Source organism: Cryptotermes secundus, unplaced genomic scaffold (genome assembly GCF_002891405.2).
Source record: "Cryptotermes secundus unplaced genomic scaffold, Csec_1.0 scaffold475, whole genome shotgun sequence".
Taxonomy (NCBI): Eukaryota; Metazoa; Arthropoda; class Insecta; order Blattodea; family Kalotermitidae; genus Cryptotermes; species Cryptotermes secundus.
The window spans coordinates 136,245-157,859 of record NW_019737987.1 but is presented as its reverse complement, the minus strand read 5'-3'; the positions used below and the strand labels follow the sequence as shown (position 1 = coordinate 157,859).

Below are 21,615 nucleotides of genomic sequence, written 5' to 3'. Positions count from 1 at the left end.
ATCCTACTCAGGGCATGGATGTTTGTGTGCGTTTTTCTGTGTTTGTCTACAGGTAGAGAGGCCTTGCGACGAGCTGATCACTAGCCCAAGGAGTCCTACCGTATGTGTACGATCTAGAAAAACCGAAGTGAACGGAGTTCATGGAGGTAGGCTAGGCCCACTGGGGCTGTAGTGCCAAGAAAAAAAAAAGGATCCAGTGAGGAGTTTTTGTGGATACGGTAATGAACATTCGCGTTTTATGTAAGAAATTTCGTGACAAACTGAAAGACTGCTTCCTTTCAAAGAAGCCATTGTGATAAGCCCGAAACTGGTGAACTGCATGAAAACTGTTAACCTTTGAGCCAAGAAGGTCAGGCGGATTTGAACCTTGACTGGCCGCAGTGAGGCAAAGAGAAATGACCCCAAGTATTCAGAGCCTCTTACTATAGATCCCGGTTCTGGTCAAATTCCTTCCGGAGGCAGAATTAATGAGGCTGTTGCATGAGATCAGTGGACAGGAGCAGCAGCCGGAAGCAGCCACGATCGCGTGAGTGTCCAGCAAGTACTCAGGTCAAGGTAAGAGTACTTGATTCTGTGGTGTGACGACGTGTAGTGTTTCGGGGGAATATATGCTTCCAGCCTCAGGGTCGGAAAGTAAGCAAAGCAGATTTATGTTTAACCTCATTATACATGTGCGGAAGGTGTATGTATATATTATTTTTAAATTCGCTTAGTGGGGGATGGAGTCCAACTGGGTCCACTCGGCACGGCGGCCACTGATTGGCCTATTGTAGCCTGCCCCGGGTGATTATGATAATGGAGAATTTGGTAGAATGAAGATTGGCAAGGGAAACCGAAGTACCCGGAGAAAACCTGCCCCAGCGCCACTTTGTCCACCACAAATCCTACATGACCAGGCCCTCGAGACACGAACAGAAACGCATGTAGGTGTGCTTTATTCTTGTCCGATTCCAAGTGTAAGTAGAATTTATCGACAGATTTGAGTAAAACTACAAATATAAATTTTTATTGAAATCCATTCATCAGTTCTCGAATTGTCGCATGTGGGTAGACAGACAGAGAGACCTGGTGAAATTGTTAGACGCTTTTTTTAAATGTTTTCGCTGCTACGTGCAACAAAGAATATGCTAGGCGGGACATACAGCACACATGAGGAAATTATAAATTTATATAAAATTTGTACCGGAGTAAATTAAAGGAAGAGACCGTTTAGAAGACTTAGGATTAGATGCGAGGATATTATTAAACTGGGGCCTAGAGAAGTAGCTTATAAGTATGTGTACTGGATAGAACTCATTCTTATTGGATCCACTGGACCTATATGAATGTGGTAACCAACCTGCTGGTTCCATAGGCGCAAGAAATCCATTTAGGTATACCAGTTAAATAAATCTCAGATTTTCAAGGGATTACAGTAAGTCTGTCATGGATTAATATTACTGCGTTTTATTTATGATTATTTCTCAACGTTGTCAGTATCTGAGACTACAAGTATGTCGTCAAAATGTGGGACAATTGATGAATATTAAAGCGTAAAGGTAAAGTTGTCCCTGTACTAAACTAATTAAGCATTACAACATGAAGACCTTATGGGGGAGTGGATGTATAGATCCCTATTTTCTTGACCTTGGTATTAGCTGGAGGTGTGGTCAGCTTCACGCCCCAGCCGCTTTACCCCATGGGAAAGAGCCCCAAGTACCCATTGGACAGGAGGCTGGCTTGATCCCAGAGCCGGTCTGGACGACGTGAAGAAGAGACAATTCTTGACCCTACCGGGACTCGGACTCCGACCCCTCGGTTGACCAGCCCATAACCAGTCGCTATACCGACTGCGCTGTCCCGGCTCCATCTGAGTGGAGGGAATGAGGAAAATTACGAAAACCCCAGTCAGGGCGGCTGGTGGTCCGGGCGAGATTCAAGCCGAGCACCTACTTAATACAAGTCTTGAGCGTTACCACAAGACCGAAATACTGGCTGATGTTCTTATTGTACAATTTTCACGATTGCTCAGGGAAGCATATTTGGTCTCCGGGGAGATATGGCGGCGACACCGCGTGACCCCAGTGGCATGCAGCAGCCCATCATCTGGGGCAATGTGATTGGGATCCTTGTGTTCCATCTGCTTGCCCTCTACGCGCTGGTCACCTTGCCCCTGACAGAGATCCGATGGCAGACGTACCTCTGGGGTGAGAGCCTGTATCATGTCTATTGTAACTGTCTGGACCAGCAAGGCTAAGTCTCTTCCTTATATGAAATCAGTTTGCATGTGCGTATTGTTCGATACTCTTCGTAGAATAATGTACAGTTAACGCATCAGGAAGTGAGATATTTTGCCAAGTATGTGACCACATTCTATACTTTATACGGAATGAATCGCTCGGAGGATGCCCCGAATTAACCCTTTAAAGACTGAAAATATTCTAATTAACATATAAATATTTAGTTCATTTTTTTTCCTTGGCACTACAGCCCCAGTGGGCCTAGGCCTACCTCCATGAACTCCGTTCAATTCGGTTTTTCTAGATCTTACACATACGGTAGGACTCCTTGGGCGAGTGATGAGCTCGTCGCAAGGCCTCTACCTGTAGACAAACACAGAAAAACGCACACAAACATCCATGCCCTGAGTAGGATTCGAACCCACGATTCCGGCTTCCGAGCGAGCGAAGACATTGCATGCCTTAGACCGCTTGGCTACCGTGACCGGCAATATTCAGTTCATACCTCGCAGCAAACACATTACGTCTCCGCTACGGAGACCCAACGGTTAATGCTGTTTAGGGAAATAATCGCTGTTTATTGTGTGAACCATACGGAACACATAAATACACAATGTGGGCAGAATGCAGAGTTCAGTCCGTACCTCACAGAAAACACGTTACGTCTCCGCTACAAAGCCCAACCGGTTAATGCTGTTTAGGGAAACAATTGCTGTTTATTCTGAGAACCATACGGAACACATAATGCACTGTGTGGGCAGAATGCAGAGTTCTGTAATATATACAACTCTAGGTCGTACCTCGCAGGAAACACATTACGTCTCCGCTACAAAGCCCAACCGGTTAACGTTGTTTGGGAAAACAGTGGCCATTTATTGTGAGAACCATACAGAACACAAAAATACACCATGTGGGCAGAATGTGGAAATTTTCTATGAGGGAGAGTCAATAAATAGGTCACAAATGGGATTAAAACAGCTGTAATGGATGTAATAGGGTTTTCTGTGTCCATAATTAAGTAGCAGTACAATCCAGCTTCAGGACAGTGCAGGTAGCAAATGCGCATGCGCATGCTCAGAGGCTGGATGCAGTAGTCAAAACGGCGACTGTGCTTGAAGAATATACTGCCGAGGAGCAGCGTTCGGTTTTGCGTTTTTGTTGGCAAAAGGACTCAAGTCAAAGGACTTTCGTAAAGAAATGTTTCCTGTTTATGGTGGGAAGTGTTCTTCGCGTAAAGCGGTTTATAGCTGGGCCGAAAGATTCTCTCAAGGACGTTTTAAAATCGCAGATGATGAAACGAAGGCGCGGAATTGGCTGAGACAACAGTTAAAAGACTTCTGTGCTGCGGATTTCAGAGCACTGGTAAAGAGATGGGACAAATATATTGTCACGTGTTGGGTATGTGACGCGACAAATAACTTCACGCCGTCTTGGATCTAGCGAATTTATTCCATATTCACTCTTACAAATACACAATTCACAATTTCACAAGTACTGCCATCTGCAGTATCACAATTACTTATCCTGCTGTAGGCACTTCCATTCACTCGATACAACTCAATAACAACGCGTGGCTGCTGGACTTTACCTCATCTCTTCGAAGGCTGAGGCCGACTGCTAATGCGCAACTGCACTCGGCGACTGCTAGACTTCCCCTCATTCAAGTCAAAGTCACATTGCGACTGACGGTTGGTCAGTCAGTAAGTCTTGGTGTCGAGTCCCAGATATTTCTTACTGTTTGACATTTACGGTCTTGTTTTTGTGGGGTGCCCTCTCTGACGAGTGGACGGGTCTTTTATATATTCTGCTGGCCCTGAAGAATACTCCTCGTTATCTAGCTTCCGCACTGACCACACAGAAAACAGTTGCGTGATAGCTACCACTGTTGCGTGACGTCGGGTTTACCGATTGCCTAGCAACAGTCGCAGCGCGGCCTTTCCTGATGCGTGACGTTACAACCTAGCGGTGAGGGGTGTATACCGAACGTTGCGTAATGATGGAAGGAGTGGGGGTATGTGACGTCACTCGCGGAAACGCTGAGTTCACCTGTCGCCTACTTCCTGTTGCGCCATCCACATTACAATATCAATGTTGTTTGAGGATATGTCGAGAAATAAATGTTCTTATATCCATTTTTGACCTATTTACTGACTCTCCCTTGTATCAATGACCCCTGTAACCGTTCATTTGATTGGAGAACTGTTGTGCATAAATTAAACAGGTATTAGATTAAGATTACTAAATTACAAACAAAGAGATCCGGCAGATAGCCAGCTCTTACACGCGGAAGGGACATAGTTCAAGTTTTGCTATGTGAACAGGAAGTAACATCTGGTACTTTCCTGGAATTCTGGCAGTTTCAGCAACGTCGGAAAGGCTTTGAGAAAATGAGAGCTGACAGCTTGGGACAGCGATAACTTAGAAGTGGGACGGCCGGAGCCTCACACCCTGACTGTAATGCATCAAGGGGCTGTCATCCTTAGCGTCAGGTCAGCATCTGCCAGAATCACATAGCAGAGCAACATGATTGGGAATTCAAAATTTAGGGAACCTCCTAGTTTAAAAGAATTAACCAATGGCAGAAGTGGAGGAGTGGATTTCTCTTGGAGTCTGGGGTTCGTGGACCTCAGAATTCAGAGAGAGGGCATTCCACCTCGGAGAGTCTTGACACTACTTTCGGCAAAGTCGGACACTAAATTTACCACTACGGCCCTTCCGTAAAATAGTATAAGTACAGTTCAATTCAATAGTATTAAGAAATTCAGTTGTATTCAGAAAGCTGGAAGGGATTAAAGGACCATTAAGTGCAACGGTTGTAGAGTGTGTGTGTGTGAAATTGTAGTGAAGGGTTCCTCCTGCCCTGTCCGAGCCAGACCCTTATAAGACCCTGGGATAGGAACTCAACTCCACCGACTACCAAAAAGAACCCACAGAAGTGAGCGGAGAGAAAGTGGCGCACAACGTAAAAAGGGCACAAAGGAAGTGAGCGGTTACACCCCATAACAATTGTGAGCTACCCCTCCCGCTTTCTGTCCTCCATTCAGGCTTCTGAGTGCTAAAATAATTGAAACTAATGTTTATGTGCTACAGGTTACTTTCTGTATCTGGCTGGAGGGTTCGGGGTGGCAGGTGGTGTTCACCGCCTCTGGTCCCATCGTACATACAAAGCAAAGTGGCCCCTAAGAGTGATCCTTCTCATCTGCTTCTCCATATCAGGACAGGTATGGCCTTCCAGGCTTTATTTGCATTTGAAATAGAATTGGTATCTTGTAACTAAATAAGGAGACATGTAGAAAGTAAAGGTAATTGTGGTTGCCTCATGATGATGGCAGATTTTGAAGCAGATGATGATACATATAGACAATATGAACCTCCCCTCAACCGTAAGAAGTTGGTTTTCAGTTTCTATGGACCAGCAGAGGGATAATACCTTGAAACAGGCCACGAATTCTTCCTTGCTGTTTCATCATTCATACTCATCCTTCAACTGATGTTATATCACCATTGCAGTTTAACCCTCTCCATACTCCTTTGTTATTTAACATGTAATTACATTTCTGTTTCTGTTTCTGTTTCCATAGCAGCTGCCAAGTCAGAAACAGATAAAATAAAAATAAATAACTTCTACAGTTCAAGTCCGTTACAGAGTACAAAAAAGTAAAGCTCTCCCTGTAACAGGCTGTTGAGGTCTGTAGGGTTGTGAGACGTCGAGGCTCCCACATTTTCTAGACAGTCGGCTCACAGATAACGGTGAGGTTAAGTAAAGCTATCCCTGTAACAGGCTGTTGAGGTCCATAGGGTTGTGAGATGTTGAGGCTCCCACATTTTCTAGACAGTCGCCTCACAGATGGCAGTGAGGTTGACAGCCTTATGCGCCAGCCACCCTTTACCCCCAGGAAGATTTCCCGTACCAATTTTTGTTTGAGGCTGAGTTGACCTCAGGGCAATAGTGTGGCTGAAAGGATTAGGTCAATTGAAGAACCCACCGACATCATTGGGAATCAAACCTGCGGCCTTCTGGCTTGTACCATATTGCCTGAACCAACTATGCTCACATGTGCTCAGTTATAATAAAGTATAAAATATACCTCAAAATATAATATTTTAAGAGTAAGATATGACAGAGGAGGTTTGTTTAACAGACACAATGAAATCTAAATATTTTGAGTAAATAAAATGTATGTTTCTAATCAAGATATCTTGTTAATAGCATGGAAAAGTTGAAATGTGAATTGATGAGCCAACAGTATAGCCCTGCTTCTTGCAGATGAGTGTACACAGTGATCAAACTGGCCATTCTGATTATAGCGTAACATGTGGATCAAGACAATTGATGGGAACTTTGCTCAACTGTATGCAGTTCCATCATTGTCAATAGCAGTTTCTAAGGAGTGTTCAGTGGTAATCTTCTGTGTTACAATATTTGGTATTCTATGGACACTGGAAAAACCCACAGATATATTCCTCCAGCACTTTTGTACCTATTTACCAGGCTACACAATGTCATAGAGGTAGTTAGTTAGTTAACCAGTTATTGGAGAGGGTGGGTTTCCCCATGCACTGAGACCTGTATTGGTCCATTGTGCTTCCCTCTATGATTTCTACCAGTTTCTATATCCTACTGGTACTGGTGCTTACCATCAGTCCCGCCCAGACAGTGAGACCGGCTCTACTACCTGAGACATATCTATAATGCTTCCCCCATCTACCAGAGGTATTAGAGACTGCTGTTGGGTGGGAAACGTCCGTTAATTTGGCTCAGTGATCTCCTTTGGAGATATGAGGTTCTTTTACGTGCCGTAAATGTCATAGAGGTATGTGCTAATGTAGCTGGTTGAGACACTATGCTATAAGCTGGAAAGTCGGAGGTTCGAGTCCGGATGAAGTGAATTATTTCAATTCGCATATTCCTTCCAGCTGCACTCTGGCCCTGGAGTGGACTTAGCCTCTAATTGCAATGAGTATCAGGAAACTTCCTGTGGGATAAAGGATGGCCGGTGCATAAGGCTGACAATTGTGACAGTCCAAACCTTTTATAATTCTCCATGGGACGCTATGGTCCTCTTTAGCCATTTTAGAAGGGTGACTGTTTTTTTGGGGAGGCTGATTTATTAGCATGTTATGACTTGCTTTTCGCATCTGGACAGAAACAACTGCCTTGTTTTGTTACCTGCAGCTTGGGTGGCTGGAAGGGGACAAGGCCACCATGGGAGGCAAGTCTGTAGTTTGCCAAAGATGTAAATTTTGTTTTGCTGACAAGTGTAGCTGTCATAAAAGTGTAATTGGACCCTAAACTAAAAATAACCGTTTTCACATGTGGGGTTCCGGGTTCTATATCTTGGGAACTGTTTATTCTCAAAGTTCGTTATGTGATTGGCTTGTGCTGATTGCATGATGAATTTTGCTAGTTAAAATCAGCCAGTTGGAAACTGTTCTTGTCTGGGAGAGAGGCCGTCGATTCAAATCCTTCGCATGCGATGAAGTGATGCTCCCGCAGGATACCAGTCTTCAAACCTTGGCGTTTTTAATTAATTCACCAAGAGGCAGATGTAATTGGGCTGCACTCCTCATATTTATCTAAATTCATCAGTTCTTCACTTTGGTTTGATAAATCTTTGATACTCCGTGCTTGCAATGAAGTAATAATATTTTGCTTCTGAAATAAATAATTTGTGGATAGTGGATGTTGTGTTGTTGATTTCGAGCAGTGGACTTGGTTTGAGTGTGCAGTTTGCAGTTTCCTCAGTTATTACCGTAACACAAACCTGTTAGGAGACAAGTGGTCTACTGAAGCTGGCACATAAGTACAAAGAAGAAAAACGGGGACGGTTACACAACTTCACCACCATCTGTGAGCCAACTGTCTTGATAATGTGGGACCCTCAACATCTCACAACCCTATGGGTCTCCATGGCCTGTTAGAGGGATAGCTTTAAACGTTTACACAATCTCATGACACAGAAGACTACAATATATTGCTGTGAAAACTTCAAGTTTTTTGTTCTGAAGACAGCATTAAAATATACATTATCATGTCATGTAATGTGATAGGTGACCAACCACCCTGTGACCCAGCTAGTGTTATAGAGTAAGTAGTTGTCGATGTAGTAAACTATATAAACCCTTAAGTATAAAGTGAATCGTTGCAGAATTCAGTGTTTGATTGGGTGAGAGATCACAGGATCCACCACAAGTTCAGCGAGACAGATGCCGACCCACACAATGCGAACCGTGGGTTCTTTTTCTCTCACGTTGGCTGGCTCATGCAGAAGAAACACCCCGAGGTCCTGAGGCGGGGCCGACAAGTTGATATGAGTGATGTACTGGCTGACCCATTGGTCAGATTTCACAAAAAGTAAGCATATTGCAGGTGCTGGAGGCTTGTCCAACCCCTGTAGTTTTATGATTCATCAGTTTGATGTCTTCTGTAGCATGTCAAGAGGTTAAGTAACCTGCCTCAGCTTAAAAATGCAATATCTGAAACTGTTATTTTCATAAATCAGCTGAGTCTTTGAGTTATTTCAACGTCTGGAACTAATTAATCACTTTCCCTAACTTTGGTATAACTTGCTGCTCTCTAAGGGTTCATGGTCTGGAAGATTGTGCTGTAACATTAGATAAGAATTGTATAAGAACCAGATGACTAAAGTTGACTGATGCATTTTGTCTGGTTGTTGCTAAGAGGCTGCTGGCCAGACCTACGTCTGCCAACTTTATATGTAATATACACACAGTTTGATAAATACTCTATGTTCTGTAGTGAATATTTGCTCCCTGTGGTCGGAATAAATTCTCAGGTAGTGAACGGACAGTCATCATCGCTGAATTATTATAACTGAGCTTGGCCAACAAAATTCAGCCAACCCACCATCTTGGATCAGGACACGAAATCAAGTCATAAATACAGTCACTCTCATTATATTACATTACATTACACTGCATTGCATTGCATTCCATGGATCCAAAGTTAGTCAAAACGACTGTGGGATGTGGAATGTCATATAAATACAAAACATATGTACAGTCCCAATGGAGTTCTCGCACAAGAGAAACCAAGAATACACAGTGACTACACACAAGACTATTTAAAGATACATAAGTTATTTTCTAGACAATAGATATTCATCAACAGAATAGAATGAGTGTATTGAGTACCGTTTCAGTGCTGTTTTAAATCGTGACTTTTCATTCATAAGACCTTTGAGATCAGGTGGCAGGTTATTAAAAATGTTGATCCCAGCATAATATGGGCTTTTCTGAAAGCATGAGAGGTTAGCAATTGGTTTATGAAGACAGTGTTTGTGTCTTGTGTTACCACTGTGTACATCCGCATTCGTCTGAAAATGTTCTTCGTTATTGGTAATGAAGTTTATTAATGAATATATATATTCACAAGGAAAAGTTAAGATCTGTAGTCTCTTAAATAGATCTCTACAGGAATTGCGGGATTTGACATCCATCATGATTCTAACAATTTTCTTTTGCAATGTAAATACCTTTTTACTGTCAGATGAATTACCCCAGAAGATTATTCCATACTTAATCAAAGAGTGAAAGTAAACAAAATAGATTGATTTGAGTGTGTCAGTGTTACTAATATGTAACATGAATCTAACAGCATAACATGTTCTACTTAGCTTTGGAATCAACTGATCTATATGGTTTTTGCAGTTTAAATGATTATAAATTTGCAAGCCAAGGAATATTGTGTTTACTCCCTCTTCTATATATTTATCATTATATCCTATGTTTAATGGATATTGTGGTGAGTTTTTGTTATACATTTTATTACATCTGTTTTTCTAGGATCAGGGACAGCTTGTTTGCAGAAAACCATTTACCCATTTGAGAAAGAACATTTGCTTGATAACATGCAGAAATCATCTAAATCTTTATGAGAAATTATAACACTAGTGTCATCTACGAATATTATAGGTATTGATGAGGTCCTTAGTGTAGGAGGGAGGTCGTTTTTATAAATTATGAAAAGCAAAGGCCCCAAAATTGACCCCTGTGGAACTCCATGTTTTATTATTCCCCAGTATGAGTAGGTACTTCGGATTGAATTTGATGATTTTATTTCAATCTTTTGTTTTCTGCTAGGTGGGTTCTGAACCAACTTAACACTGTTCCTTGAATGCCAAAAAAAATGTAATTTAGTTAATAAAATTTCATGATTTACATAGTCAAAAAACCTTTGCCAAGTCATAGAATATTCCACCAACATACAATTTTTGATTAATAGATTTCAACACACTGTCTGTTAACTTAAAGGCTACATTTTCAATGGAAATTCCTTTCCAAAAGCCAGACTGTTCTGGGACTAGTATATTGTTACTCTGAAAATAATGGCTTAACCTATTGTGCATAACTTTTTGAAGTACTTTGGACAAAGTAGTTAGCAGTGAAATTGGCCTGTAATTTGACATACTAATCTTGTCCCCTTTTTTTATATAGTGGTCTTACTACTGAAATCTTAAGATGATCAGGAAAGTGAGTGATTACAGATGTGAGTTAATGGGTTACTGATTAGAGATGCACAAACTTTTAAAATTTTACTTGTTATTCCATCATAACCTGAAGAGTTTTTTTGTTTTGAGGGAATGTATTATACTTTTTATTTCAGTTTCAGTGGTTGGAATGGTTTTAATACCAGGGAATTTTCTAGGAAATGCCTCTCTTAAAAATTAAATAACATTATCTCCCACTTCCTGACACAAGTTTAGATTTTCTGTAATTGTTAGAAAAAATGTATTGAAGGCATCTGCAATTTCTCCTGGGTCCTCAATAGTTCTCTTGAAGCTGGGTTCTGCTGTGGAGAGCATATGGAAGGCTATAGGTGACAGATTAGAAACACCATGCTATCTGAGCAAGGGTGATCATGGCAAGAAAATTATGGGTAGAAAGCAACGGACAGATATCGGGAAATACTCCTTTGTAAATAGGACCATACAGCTCTGGAATGAACTACCTGCAGATGCTTTAGGTACTCTGTCCTGTAAACCAAGCAATTTTAGGCAAAGGATTAGGAAAGTGATAAATGAGGCGAAGTGAAGTTGGGGTCAAAATAATTAAAAAGAAAAAAATTGCAGTGAAGTGAAGTGAAGTGAAGTGAAGTGAAGTAAATGACATTATGCATCCATGACTGTTGGTTTCCTTTTGTTTGTGTTTTGGGTGTTGTATTTTTTCTCTCTCTCTCTGTAATTGTTGTTGTATTTGTTGCAGTTGTTCGTATTTCTCTGNAAAAAATAATAATAATAATAATAATAATAATAATAATAATAATAATAATAATAATAATAATAATAATAATAATAATAATATCAATATGGTATCACAGCTGTACCACCTAACAGGAAACATTAACCCACAACCCCATCTGTACTGTTACTTGATTTACTGACTGTACTTTGTGTTCTTCCTAAGACAGTAAGACAGAGAAACACATACCCGTTCTGCAGCAGAGTCCCTCAAGTGAGGCATCAGTTTATCTGATGAATGCAGTACATTTTGAGCTGAAACAGATACACATATGCACACATTTGTTAATCTATTTATCTGTCGTTTATTTACTGCTGTCACTATCTCAGACTGCATAGTGCCAAGCCATGCAGTGAGCAGTGAAAAATGAACTGGAAAGGCTCTCAGAGGGAAGTAATTATGTTATAACTTGAATTTCTTTATCAACTGGGTAAATTTCAACTTCATCTCAGGATCATGGAGTCAGTGCGTTAATCATATATAATAAATTTACCCTTGTGAAATATATTACATGAACTGTGCATTTAGTGTCAGTCAGTTTCTAGACCCTGTTCACTGGTTGGTGTTCTGAATGATGTGTTGTGATGCTAACAGAGGCATTGTATATATTGTACATTGAAGTAAGGAATAAGTATGTATATGTAAATGTGTGTAAATAGAGACAGTGGACTTATTAATACAGACTGACTGACAAATGACAGACCTGACCTCACATCAGAGAGGGCGCCCCACATAGACAAGACAGTAACTTTCTTTCAAAAGAAATATCTGGTCATGAGCCCCAGCTGGGGCTTGACACCAAGACAGACAGACTGACTGACCGTCAGTTGCAACATGACTCTGACTCTGATTCGCAATCATCAGTGATTGCATTCAGTCATCAGAGTCATCAGCTGTTTACTGCCCCAAAGACAGCTACCGCAACTCTCCAGCAACCACGTTCTGCTACCAGACAGCTAACGTAGCTGCCACAGCTCTCCAGCAACCGAGCCGAAACAACGGTTCAGTCATCATATGCACCATAGGCAGCTGTTCCTACCGGCGCACGCAGCACCAAATCACCGGCCAGACAAACCAGTTGAATGGCCGTAAAGACTTGTTCTACTACAAGGGAGCAAATTCTGCCAGCGCACTCATGGTGGAACAAACTGTTCTTTTGAGGGCCATCCAACTATTGAACATCAACATTCCACATAGCTTTGCAGCTATTCTGTACATTCAATTTATACAATTTAATATATGCAATTGTTACAGTTTTACATGGTTGTCTTTTAGAACATCGAAAATCACACATTAGTAATTGACATTTATTCAGATGTGTAACTGTCCCTTCATCAAATCTGAATTATATTACCTGACAGTTTGCTCTCTCTACTTGCAATGATTCATACACTGGTATTTTATATTTATTACAGGTATTTTTCACTGTTGAAGTTATTGTTGTGCTTCTTTATCCCTGTGGTTGTTCCACCGCTTCTCTGGGGTGAAGGCTGGTACAACTCTGCCATGGGTATTGGAATTGTACGTTACGTTCTTCTTTTGAATGCTGCCTGGTCAGTAAATAGCCTGGCGCACATTTGGGGCGGAAAGCCCTACGACAGGTGAGTGACTCATGGTCCAATTAAATAGAGGTGCTGCGAGCAACTGAGGACCCTTGTCCTTCAGATGTTCTCTGTTCGGCAAGAAATAACACACACACACACACAGTGTGTCAGAATCCGTTAGAACTCTTTTTTTTTTTTAATTATTTTTTTATTTTGCCCTACAGTGCCACTGTTGGCGAGTTGTGGCGTTAACATTCTTGAAGTTTCAGCTGTGGCTGTCTATTATTTCAAAGCGCAAGCATCGCTGCATCATGTGTTCTGATGCTCATCGGAAAATGGCAGTTGAACAGAGAGCCAAGATCAAATTTTGTTTGAAGTTAGGCAAAACAGCCGGAGAAGCATACAAAATGATGAAAAGTGTGTACGGTAGTGATTGTTTGAGTGTCTCGAACATTTTTCGATGGTATGCTGTATTTTGTGATGGCAGGGAGGACACTGAAGACGCTCCACGTGCATCAAGGCCGAGAACAAGTTGCACTGAAGAAAATGTGAAAAAAAGTGACCGAAATCCTTGCATCAGACAGACCTGTTTCTGCAAGACTTATCGAGGAGCTTTTGGGAATACCAAAAAGTACTGTGCATCAAATTTGACTGAGGATTTGGGCAAACGGAAGGTTATGCGCATGTTGTACTGCACGTGCTGTCTGGCGATGAAAAACATGCCAGAGTGGAACGCTGCAATGACATGTTACGGTCGGCTCAAAGCAATACAAAATTTACAAAATCGATTGTTACTGGTGACGAGACATGGTGTTTTCAATATGAGCCTCTCACAAAGCGGCAGAGTGCAGCGTGGTTGAGCCCAAAGAAGCCGAAACCAAAGAAGTGTGCATGCAAAAGAGTCAAGTAAAGACACTGCTAACCGTTTTCTTTGATTCCAAAGGAATCATTCACAAGAAATTTCTGCCAGAAGGTCAAACAGTGAATTCTGATTATTATCTCAGAGTCCTCAATCGTTTGTGGGCGAGAATTCTTCGAATTAGACCTCAATATCAAGAGCAAGGATTCTGGTCACTCCTGCATGACAGTGCCCCACTCCACAAATCGAAGATCATGCAAGATTTTCTTCTGGCCAGAAAAGAGATCACAGTCCTTGATCATCCTCATATTCCCCAGATTTGGCTCCAGCAGATTTCTGGTTGTTCCCAGAAATTAAGTTGGCAATGAAAGGAGACTGTCACGACACCATCCAGAACATCCAAATGTAATGTACCGCAGTTTTAAATGCGATTCCGCAAAAGGAGTACAGTGACTGTTTTCGAAAACTTTTCAATCTATTCCAGCTATGTCCTGATTCAGAAGGAGACTATTTTGAATAAAAAGAGTGAATGTGTGAAGATAATTCACATCTTGTATTTTTAATGAACACAGTCCTAACAGAACCTGGACACACTGTGTGTGTGTGTGTATGTATATATATATATATATAATTTAGTGTTCCATTTTTATGCACGAGTTCCACTGATACTGATTCTGCTATGTTACATTTGTCAAACATAAATGCAAAGTGTTACACTGTTCTCGTATTTGTAATTGTTAACACATAAAAAGTTCCATGTGTAATTTATAGGGTATGTTTATGATGAAAGCTATCCTTGTAACAGGCCGTGAAGGCCCACAAGGTTGTGAGATGTTGAGGCTCCCACATTTTCTCTAGACAATCAGCTCACCGATGGCAGTAAGGAAGTCGGACTTACGTGCCGGCTGCCCTTTACCCCAGGAAGATACTAGGTACTCATTTCTGTTGGAGGCTGAGTCAACCCCCAGGGTCATAGTGCAGCTGGAAGGATTAGGTAAATTAAAAAAATCCACCTCACTGGGACTCGAACCCACGACCTTCCAGCTTGTAGCATAGTGCCCCGACCAACTACGCTACTGTGTACCTCCTGTATGTTTAAGATACAGGCCAGTAAATCAGTGTAGATTCATACCTGTATGATTTCATCGGTTCATTGCTTATTGAAACGAAATGGGAATTGTGTTGTGTGACACACACCTGTTGTTATACAAATTTGGCTTTAGGGCTTTACTTTCATCATGTGTTGAAGTTGTTCCATTGTTTTGCCACACGTTTCTGTCACCACTGTCAAGGTGAATGACGCAGAAGAAGGGTGCCAAACAAAGCATAGGTCTAACATTGGAAGTAACAGCACTGTGCTGTGCAGTGTGATGGGACATGGTCTAATGTATAGGTCTGAAAGTGGAAGTAAGGGTGAAGGTGTGGTGTTGAGAATAGTTGTGTGGAAATTTGTCTCTCCAGCTCTGTAAGTTTGTGTCTGTTTCCATTCCAAACCAGAATATAAGACTCGTCACTCTTTGGAGTGAGAATTTCAGCCCCAGCAAGAGATATAGTTTGGGTCTGCATCAGTCCATGGAACCCAAACCAAATTTATTAGCTTTCTCTGAGAGAGCTCACTGTAGAAGTTGTTGATGTAGATTTTTTGTTCTGTACAAAGTCTGTTTGAAACGTTAAGCGATTAATTGAAAATTTAAAGAAATAAAAATAATTTTGACTGTGCAGTGAGATATATGTACATTTATTAGCACAGGTATGAACATTGTAGTAATGTTAATGATATACAGTCTTTTGAAATATGTGTCACCTACAAAATGCTACATATTCCAGAGGACCATCATCTTAATATTTGCTTCAGTGAGGACCTCGTATCTTACATGCAGTACAATGTATATTTCTGCAGTAATTTAAGGCCAAAATTATTATGCAAGACACAAACCTTTGTAGAGTAAGTGTACTGGAAGTGCCAATTATATGTCCATGTGTGTATGATGTACAAATCTCTATAAGCAACTTTTATCTTACAGAGAAATTAGTCCTACAGAGAACATACTTGTAACTTGGCTGACAGCTGGAGAAGGCTGGCACAATTATCATCATGCCATTCCATGGGACTACAAAGCTGCAGAACTCGGTCCCACCACAATAAATTGGACAACTTATCTTATAGAAATGTTCTCGAGAATTGGGTGGGCTTATGACCTGAAGACTCCATCGTCAGAACTCATCCGTAAGTTGGTACAGCGTAGAGGAGATGGTTCCCATTACAAGTGGGGTGCAGGAAAAGAGGGTACTGAAAGCATTGTGGGGCAAAGTGTGGGTGATAAGTTCCAGCAGTGGGGAGCAGCCAGAGAACTTCCAGAAGAAATGCCAACAGAATGCGAATGATGCAATGTAACAATTTGTTTTGGTTTTGTTGTAAAGTGTTTCTCTTTAATCTTGAAAGCATGTTTTGATTACATAGTATAAAACAAATGTATTAGTGCATGTAAAATAATCTTCAGAATTACTGGGTTTCTTAACTTTGTCCATCATCCAGTATTCGAAAAGGAAGAGAACACAACGTTTCAGAAACTGGAAACTTTCACATTAAAAATGAATGTATAAAATATACAGAGGTTTCACATAAGGTCTACATTAATGTATTTTTCACTTACATTATTTATATAAATTTTAATTAGATTGTGAGTCACTTTGTAGTCTTCACCATAATAGAATGAGCATGCTTTCAAGTATCTTTTTAGTTCTACTTTAAATTGTGCCCTTTCATTTATAAAACTTTTTAGACTCAACAGCAGACCGTGAAAAATTCTGATGCCAACATGGTATGAGAATATGAGGGGTTTGCCGTTTTGTCTATGAAGATGGTGCTTGTTCCTTGTGTTAATACTATGTATAGTTGAGTAAGTCCGAACATATTCTCGGTTATGTATGATGGAGTTGATTACTGAAAATGTATATTCACATGGAAGAGGTCAGTTCTGGAAACAGACCTCTGCATGAATTTCTAGGTTTGATACCGACCATGATCTAACAGTTTTCTATTGTAATATAAATATCTCTCTGCTGTTAGATGAATTATACCAGAAAATCGTTCCATGTTTTCATTATAGAGTGAAAGGAGACCAAATAAACTGATTTGAGAGTATCAGTATTGCTGATATGTAATACAGATTCTGTTCTGTGATGTGCTCTACTTAGGAATAAGGTGCTAAGGTGTTAAGGTGCTGAAGAGAATATTCAGACCTAAGATGGAGTAAGTACCAGAGTCTGGAGGAATTTGCATAATCAGAGGTTTCATACTTTATAATATTCTTCTATCAGATGTTTTTAGAATGACTAAATCAAGGGTGATGTAGTTGACAAGACATGTAGCACACCTGCTAGATAAACATATGCAGACTTTCAGTCAGAATATCTCAACACATGGTACTATTTTGGAGACTTAGACAAAAATTGTAATATTAAAGTGGATTTCAAAGAAACAGAGTCTGAACAAATTCAGTGGCCTAAGCTTCTGCTAGTTTCTTGCATTTTTGCTGTATACATTCTTTGACATCTCTTCCAGCAGTTTCAATATGAGAACAACAAATGGCAGGGGTTTTTTATTTTCCAGTACTAAAAGTTTCTGTTAATTAGTTTTAGCTAATAGAAATGAGGTTGGAAATATAAAAAGGATGGGATAGATAGGGTTAATGTCAGGATTATCATTGAAATGGTGCAAAGTATGGTAATTCCATCCTCAGATGATACAAGGATTTTTTCAGCTCAACATAAACTCTGTTGCAGTTGTCCTAGAGGGGTACATGCAAAACCATATCTCCATATGGAGTTTTCTGAGCCTGAGACACATTGTGAAGCCAACAAGCTCATTTAGGGTCCTGTATCTTGCCATGTCTCCAAGAGGTGAAACTGTTATCAGTGGAGCAGGTGATGAAACACTTTGTTTCTGGATTGTTTTCAGTACTTCCCTTGAGAAGAGGCAAGCACAGATTTCCTAAACATCTAAAAAAAATCTTTCCTATTTTTCTTAGTCTGTGTATCTGGGCTAATTGCATAGTATACACTTAGTTACATAAAGGTACAAAATGCTCCCCCCCTCCCACCAATAACAACATGTGTTTGGGGGCCACAGGTTCTAAAACTGTGTAATTGAGTTACCCAAAACCCACTTCTGTTCAAGTGGAATAGTTGGCTAATTAAACTTTATGGCATCAGAGTGGAACATATCTTACCCCCTTTTACTGTGTTTTATGCAGAAAAAGTCAAACCTAATACATGTATAAGGCAGATACTGCATCTCTTTTCCAGGCAACTGACAGAGAGACATATAAAAATCTATCAGTTTGAAACATTTTTCAGCAGAGATAGGCCGTCATCAGGCGATTCTTGAGGAAATACAGACTACATATAAACTACAGTGCTAGTACAAACATTTCCTTAGCCAGTTACAGTTAGATGGATTCAGCAAAACACTAAACATACTTTAGATTTTAAATTAAGATTTAAACATTATATTAAAACACTACAAAGAAGAGATTCATATGAGGCATGGTTTTGGATGTTTTGAAGCTGCTCTAGTGGTGGTCGGATCTTAAGGTTATTATGCAGAATTTGTGTTTATTTCCTTTGTGGAGGATTGTTTCTAGTAGCTTTTATGTCTGCTGTTGTTTGGGGTCAGCTGCAGTGTAGAAGGAAACATATGGAATGGTTCTCTGTAGTGGTGGGTCATTATGCTAATATGGTGCCCAGCTGAGAGAGACAAGGGGCCCCTAGATACATTGCCAACAACACATACTGCCAAATATTTCACACAAACCTTGAGCAGAATGTTTGGTTTCAAGACATGGTTTGTGGTCATATCATCTACGAATATATTTTGTCGTGATATTTAAAAGAAATTGAACCAATCTACATACAGAGAAAGAACTAAGAAAAAATATGAATCAAATGTCCCATATATCTGAGAAATAGGTGGATTGTGTGAGCAGGTATCTGTTTGAAGGGTGTGGGCAATGTATCCAAACCAGCAGAAGGTTATATACTCTCCCTACTTAGTGAAGCACCACATGTTCTTAACCTAGCACTTGAATTGAGTGGTGAGTTTCATACACCAGCACCCAAATCCATTGATTAGGATGCTGGGTGGGATCCAGATCCACTCTGGATACTGCAAAGAGAAAATCCCTGTCCTTCTGGGAATCAAACCACAATTTCGTTGGCTATCCACCTCATAGCATAATCACTATGCTGACTCATATGTCTTTGGTATCCGAGATGATGTTTCTTAGCATCTCCTGTATTGTAAATAACCTCCATTTTGTGATGAATTGTGTAACTTCAGCTTCCAGGCTTAGTTGTGTCCTATGCTGCAGCTGTTCTGTTTCACCATACAGTACAGTTGCTATGTTCAAGGGGAATTATGTTGCAGTTTCGCTGTTGTTATAGCTGACTGAATAGGAATGCTAGAAAGCAAGGCAGTTGTTGTAGAGAGCACAAGGCCTGTATGCTGGCACTGTGCCCACAGCCACTCTTTAATTTACAGTAGATTATAAGGCCTGGAACCAGTGAATGGCTGAATCCAGAAAGGTTTCAGGCAGTTGCTGATTTTTATTCAGACTGATGCACATGTACTGTACATTAACTGGAACTATTCCTGCCTCCATGAGATTGACTTTCAGTGTAGTAACAGTTAATTATTAATTTTATTTTCTTTATGAACTCAAAGCCCAGTGCTTTTGATGTTAGGGCATTACAATGAGTTGCCTCAAATAGGGGAAAGGTTCAATATAATTTGTAATTAGTTTGACATCCATCAGTTTAAAATTGTAAATTACATACACACAAAAGGCAAGATGGTTCCATTTACACTGTGTATTGTCTCCACTATGCATGTAAGCATTCTTCGTATCGTGATACCAACTTCAAGATGCAGAATCCTTCTTGAGAAGCTAACAGTCACTCAGCTAGTCAAGAAATTACCCACCTGTTATAGAGACTGCCACTAGTTCCTTTCCAGAGCCAAATCAATCTGGTCTGTGGGAACATCCCACATTATCACGCATCTGAGTCTGAGTCTGAGTCTGAGTCACATTGCAACTGACGGTCAGTCAGTCTGTCAGTCTTGGTGTCGAGCCCCAGTTATCACGCATTTCTGCAACGCTCGCTCTTCACATCTCTTCACCATCACACGCACTAACCAATCAGATTGCTTCAAACGATCGCATTTATACTACGCTCGGCGCTAGCCCGCGTCTACACCATTACGCGCGCTAGCCAATCAATTCTTGCTCCTCACTTTCGAGTTTGGCTCCGCCCCACCGACCAGCGTATAAAAAGGAGCGACTCCAGAGTCGAGTTATCCAGTTCAGTTCAGTTCATCATCAGCCTACGAGCTAGCAACATCAAGCAACTTCAGGCAGTAGGCTTCGTCGCCAGCGCTCGGTCTTCGGAGACATCGGCAGGCTGCGCCAGGCACGACTGCCTCGGCTCTCCGGCACTCTCACACCCGACTCACTGGGGCACCGCGCCTGGACTCGCCGGTGGTCGTGTTACGGTGCGACTCACTGCGCTTCTGGCGTAGCCACTGCCTCATGGCTCCTGCGACCGCGCTCAACGACTAGCCTTTCACCACCAGCAGCAACCTCCGCCATTTGCCGCGCTGCGATCAAGCAACCTCTAACTCACGCTGCCGCACGGCAACCAAGCAACCTCCAGCCACGGCCGCACTGCGGCCAGGCCACACGCCATTCCACTCGCCTTTCACTAGCCTTTCTCCTTACCGGCGCGCGCCGCGCTACCTCACCGGTCAATCATCTCAGCAGCCACGGTCCTTTTCAGGGCCAACAAACTGTTCCGAAGAAGTGGGTTGTCATCGGAGTAATGACAAAGACTACACACATCGATGACAAAAGAGCCCCACAGGTCCATTTTCCCACCATATTTATTTATAATCTGTTTTAATATTATCCTTTCATCTTTGCCTAGGCCTCTTTGCTTTAGGTTTCATAACCAAAATGTTGTACACATTTCTGATATTTCCTATATTATATTTAAGCATCCTGTTGCACTTTATACGATATATGATATAACTCCGTCCTAAGTGCAAACTATATTTATAGGTCTTTCGTTTTGTTCTTCTTTATACACTACATGTTTAGGCCCCAAACGGCCATCATCAGGTGTATACACTCACATATCTGTTACACTGCACTTGTTTATAACATTTAAAATTTAAAAACATCGGTAGTAGTAAAGATAAGCAGCGGCACGCACACAAGGAGACTACACAGAATAACACCTATGCAGTACTAGAAACAAGAAGAAGCCGCTGCAGCACTATAGACATAGGGCAAGTAACCCTGACATTTTTAAATTTTAAAATTTAGAGAAAAAAAAAAAAGGATTTAAAAATTAGAACCAAAGATTTTATAAGTACTAATCAGGAAGACCTATGTTTTTAAATTTTAAATGTTATAAATAAGTGCAGTGTAACAAATACGTGAGTGTATACACCTGATGATGGCTGTTTGGGGCCAAAACATGTAGTGTATAAAGAAGAACAAAATGAAAGACCTATAAATATAGTTTGCACTTGGGACAGAGTTATATCATACATTATATGATATTTCCAATTCTACTGCAAGCCTCACTCATTTCATCCTCATGGATTTAGTCAGGAGTACAAATTATGAAGCTGTTCATTATGCAGTTTTGTCAAACCTGCCATGACTTC

General features: G+C 40.9%; 1 protein-coding gene across 2 annotated transcripts; it reads left to right on the top strand.

The window, feature by feature from the left end:
* The first annotated feature begins 442 nt into the window (after positions 1 to 442).
* Positions 443 to 17,054, top strand: LOC111870620 (acyl-CoA Delta(11) desaturase). 2 transcript variants are annotated; one of them, XM_023863064.2, is made up of 6 exons: positions 443 to 526; positions 2,012 to 2,186; positions 5,310 to 5,440; positions 8,369 to 8,574; positions 12,896 to 13,081; positions 15,908 to 17,054. In XM_023863064.2, the coding sequence occupies exons 2-6, from the start codon at positions 2,039 to 2,041 to the stop codon at positions 16,266 to 16,268; spliced, it is 1,032 nt and encodes a 343-aa protein (XP_023718832.1). In that variant the 5' UTR covers positions 443 to 526; positions 2,012 to 2,038; the 3' UTR covers positions 16,269 to 17,054. The 2 variants fall into 2 exon arrangements, with proteins under 2 accessions (XP_023718832.1, XP_023718830.1); XM_023863062.2 differs by having other exon boundaries at positions 444 to 555.
* Positions 17,055 to 21,615: the final 4,561 nt, after the last annotated feature.

Excerpts from the sequence above, each read along its gene's own strand:
- LOC111870620 (XM_023863062.2), top strand. The coding sequence starts at position 481 with ATGAGATCAGTGGACAGGAGCAGCAGCCGGAAGCAGCCACGATCGCGT. Across the intron at positions 5,441-8,368 it reads GCTTCTCCATATCAGGACAG|AATTCAGTGTTTGATTGGGT; the intron begins GTATGGCCTTCC and ends GAATCGTTGCAG. Across the intron at positions 13,082-15,907 it reads GGCGGAAAGCCCTACGACAG|AGAAATTAGTCCTACAGAGA; the intron begins GTGAGTGACTCA and ends TTTATCTTACAG.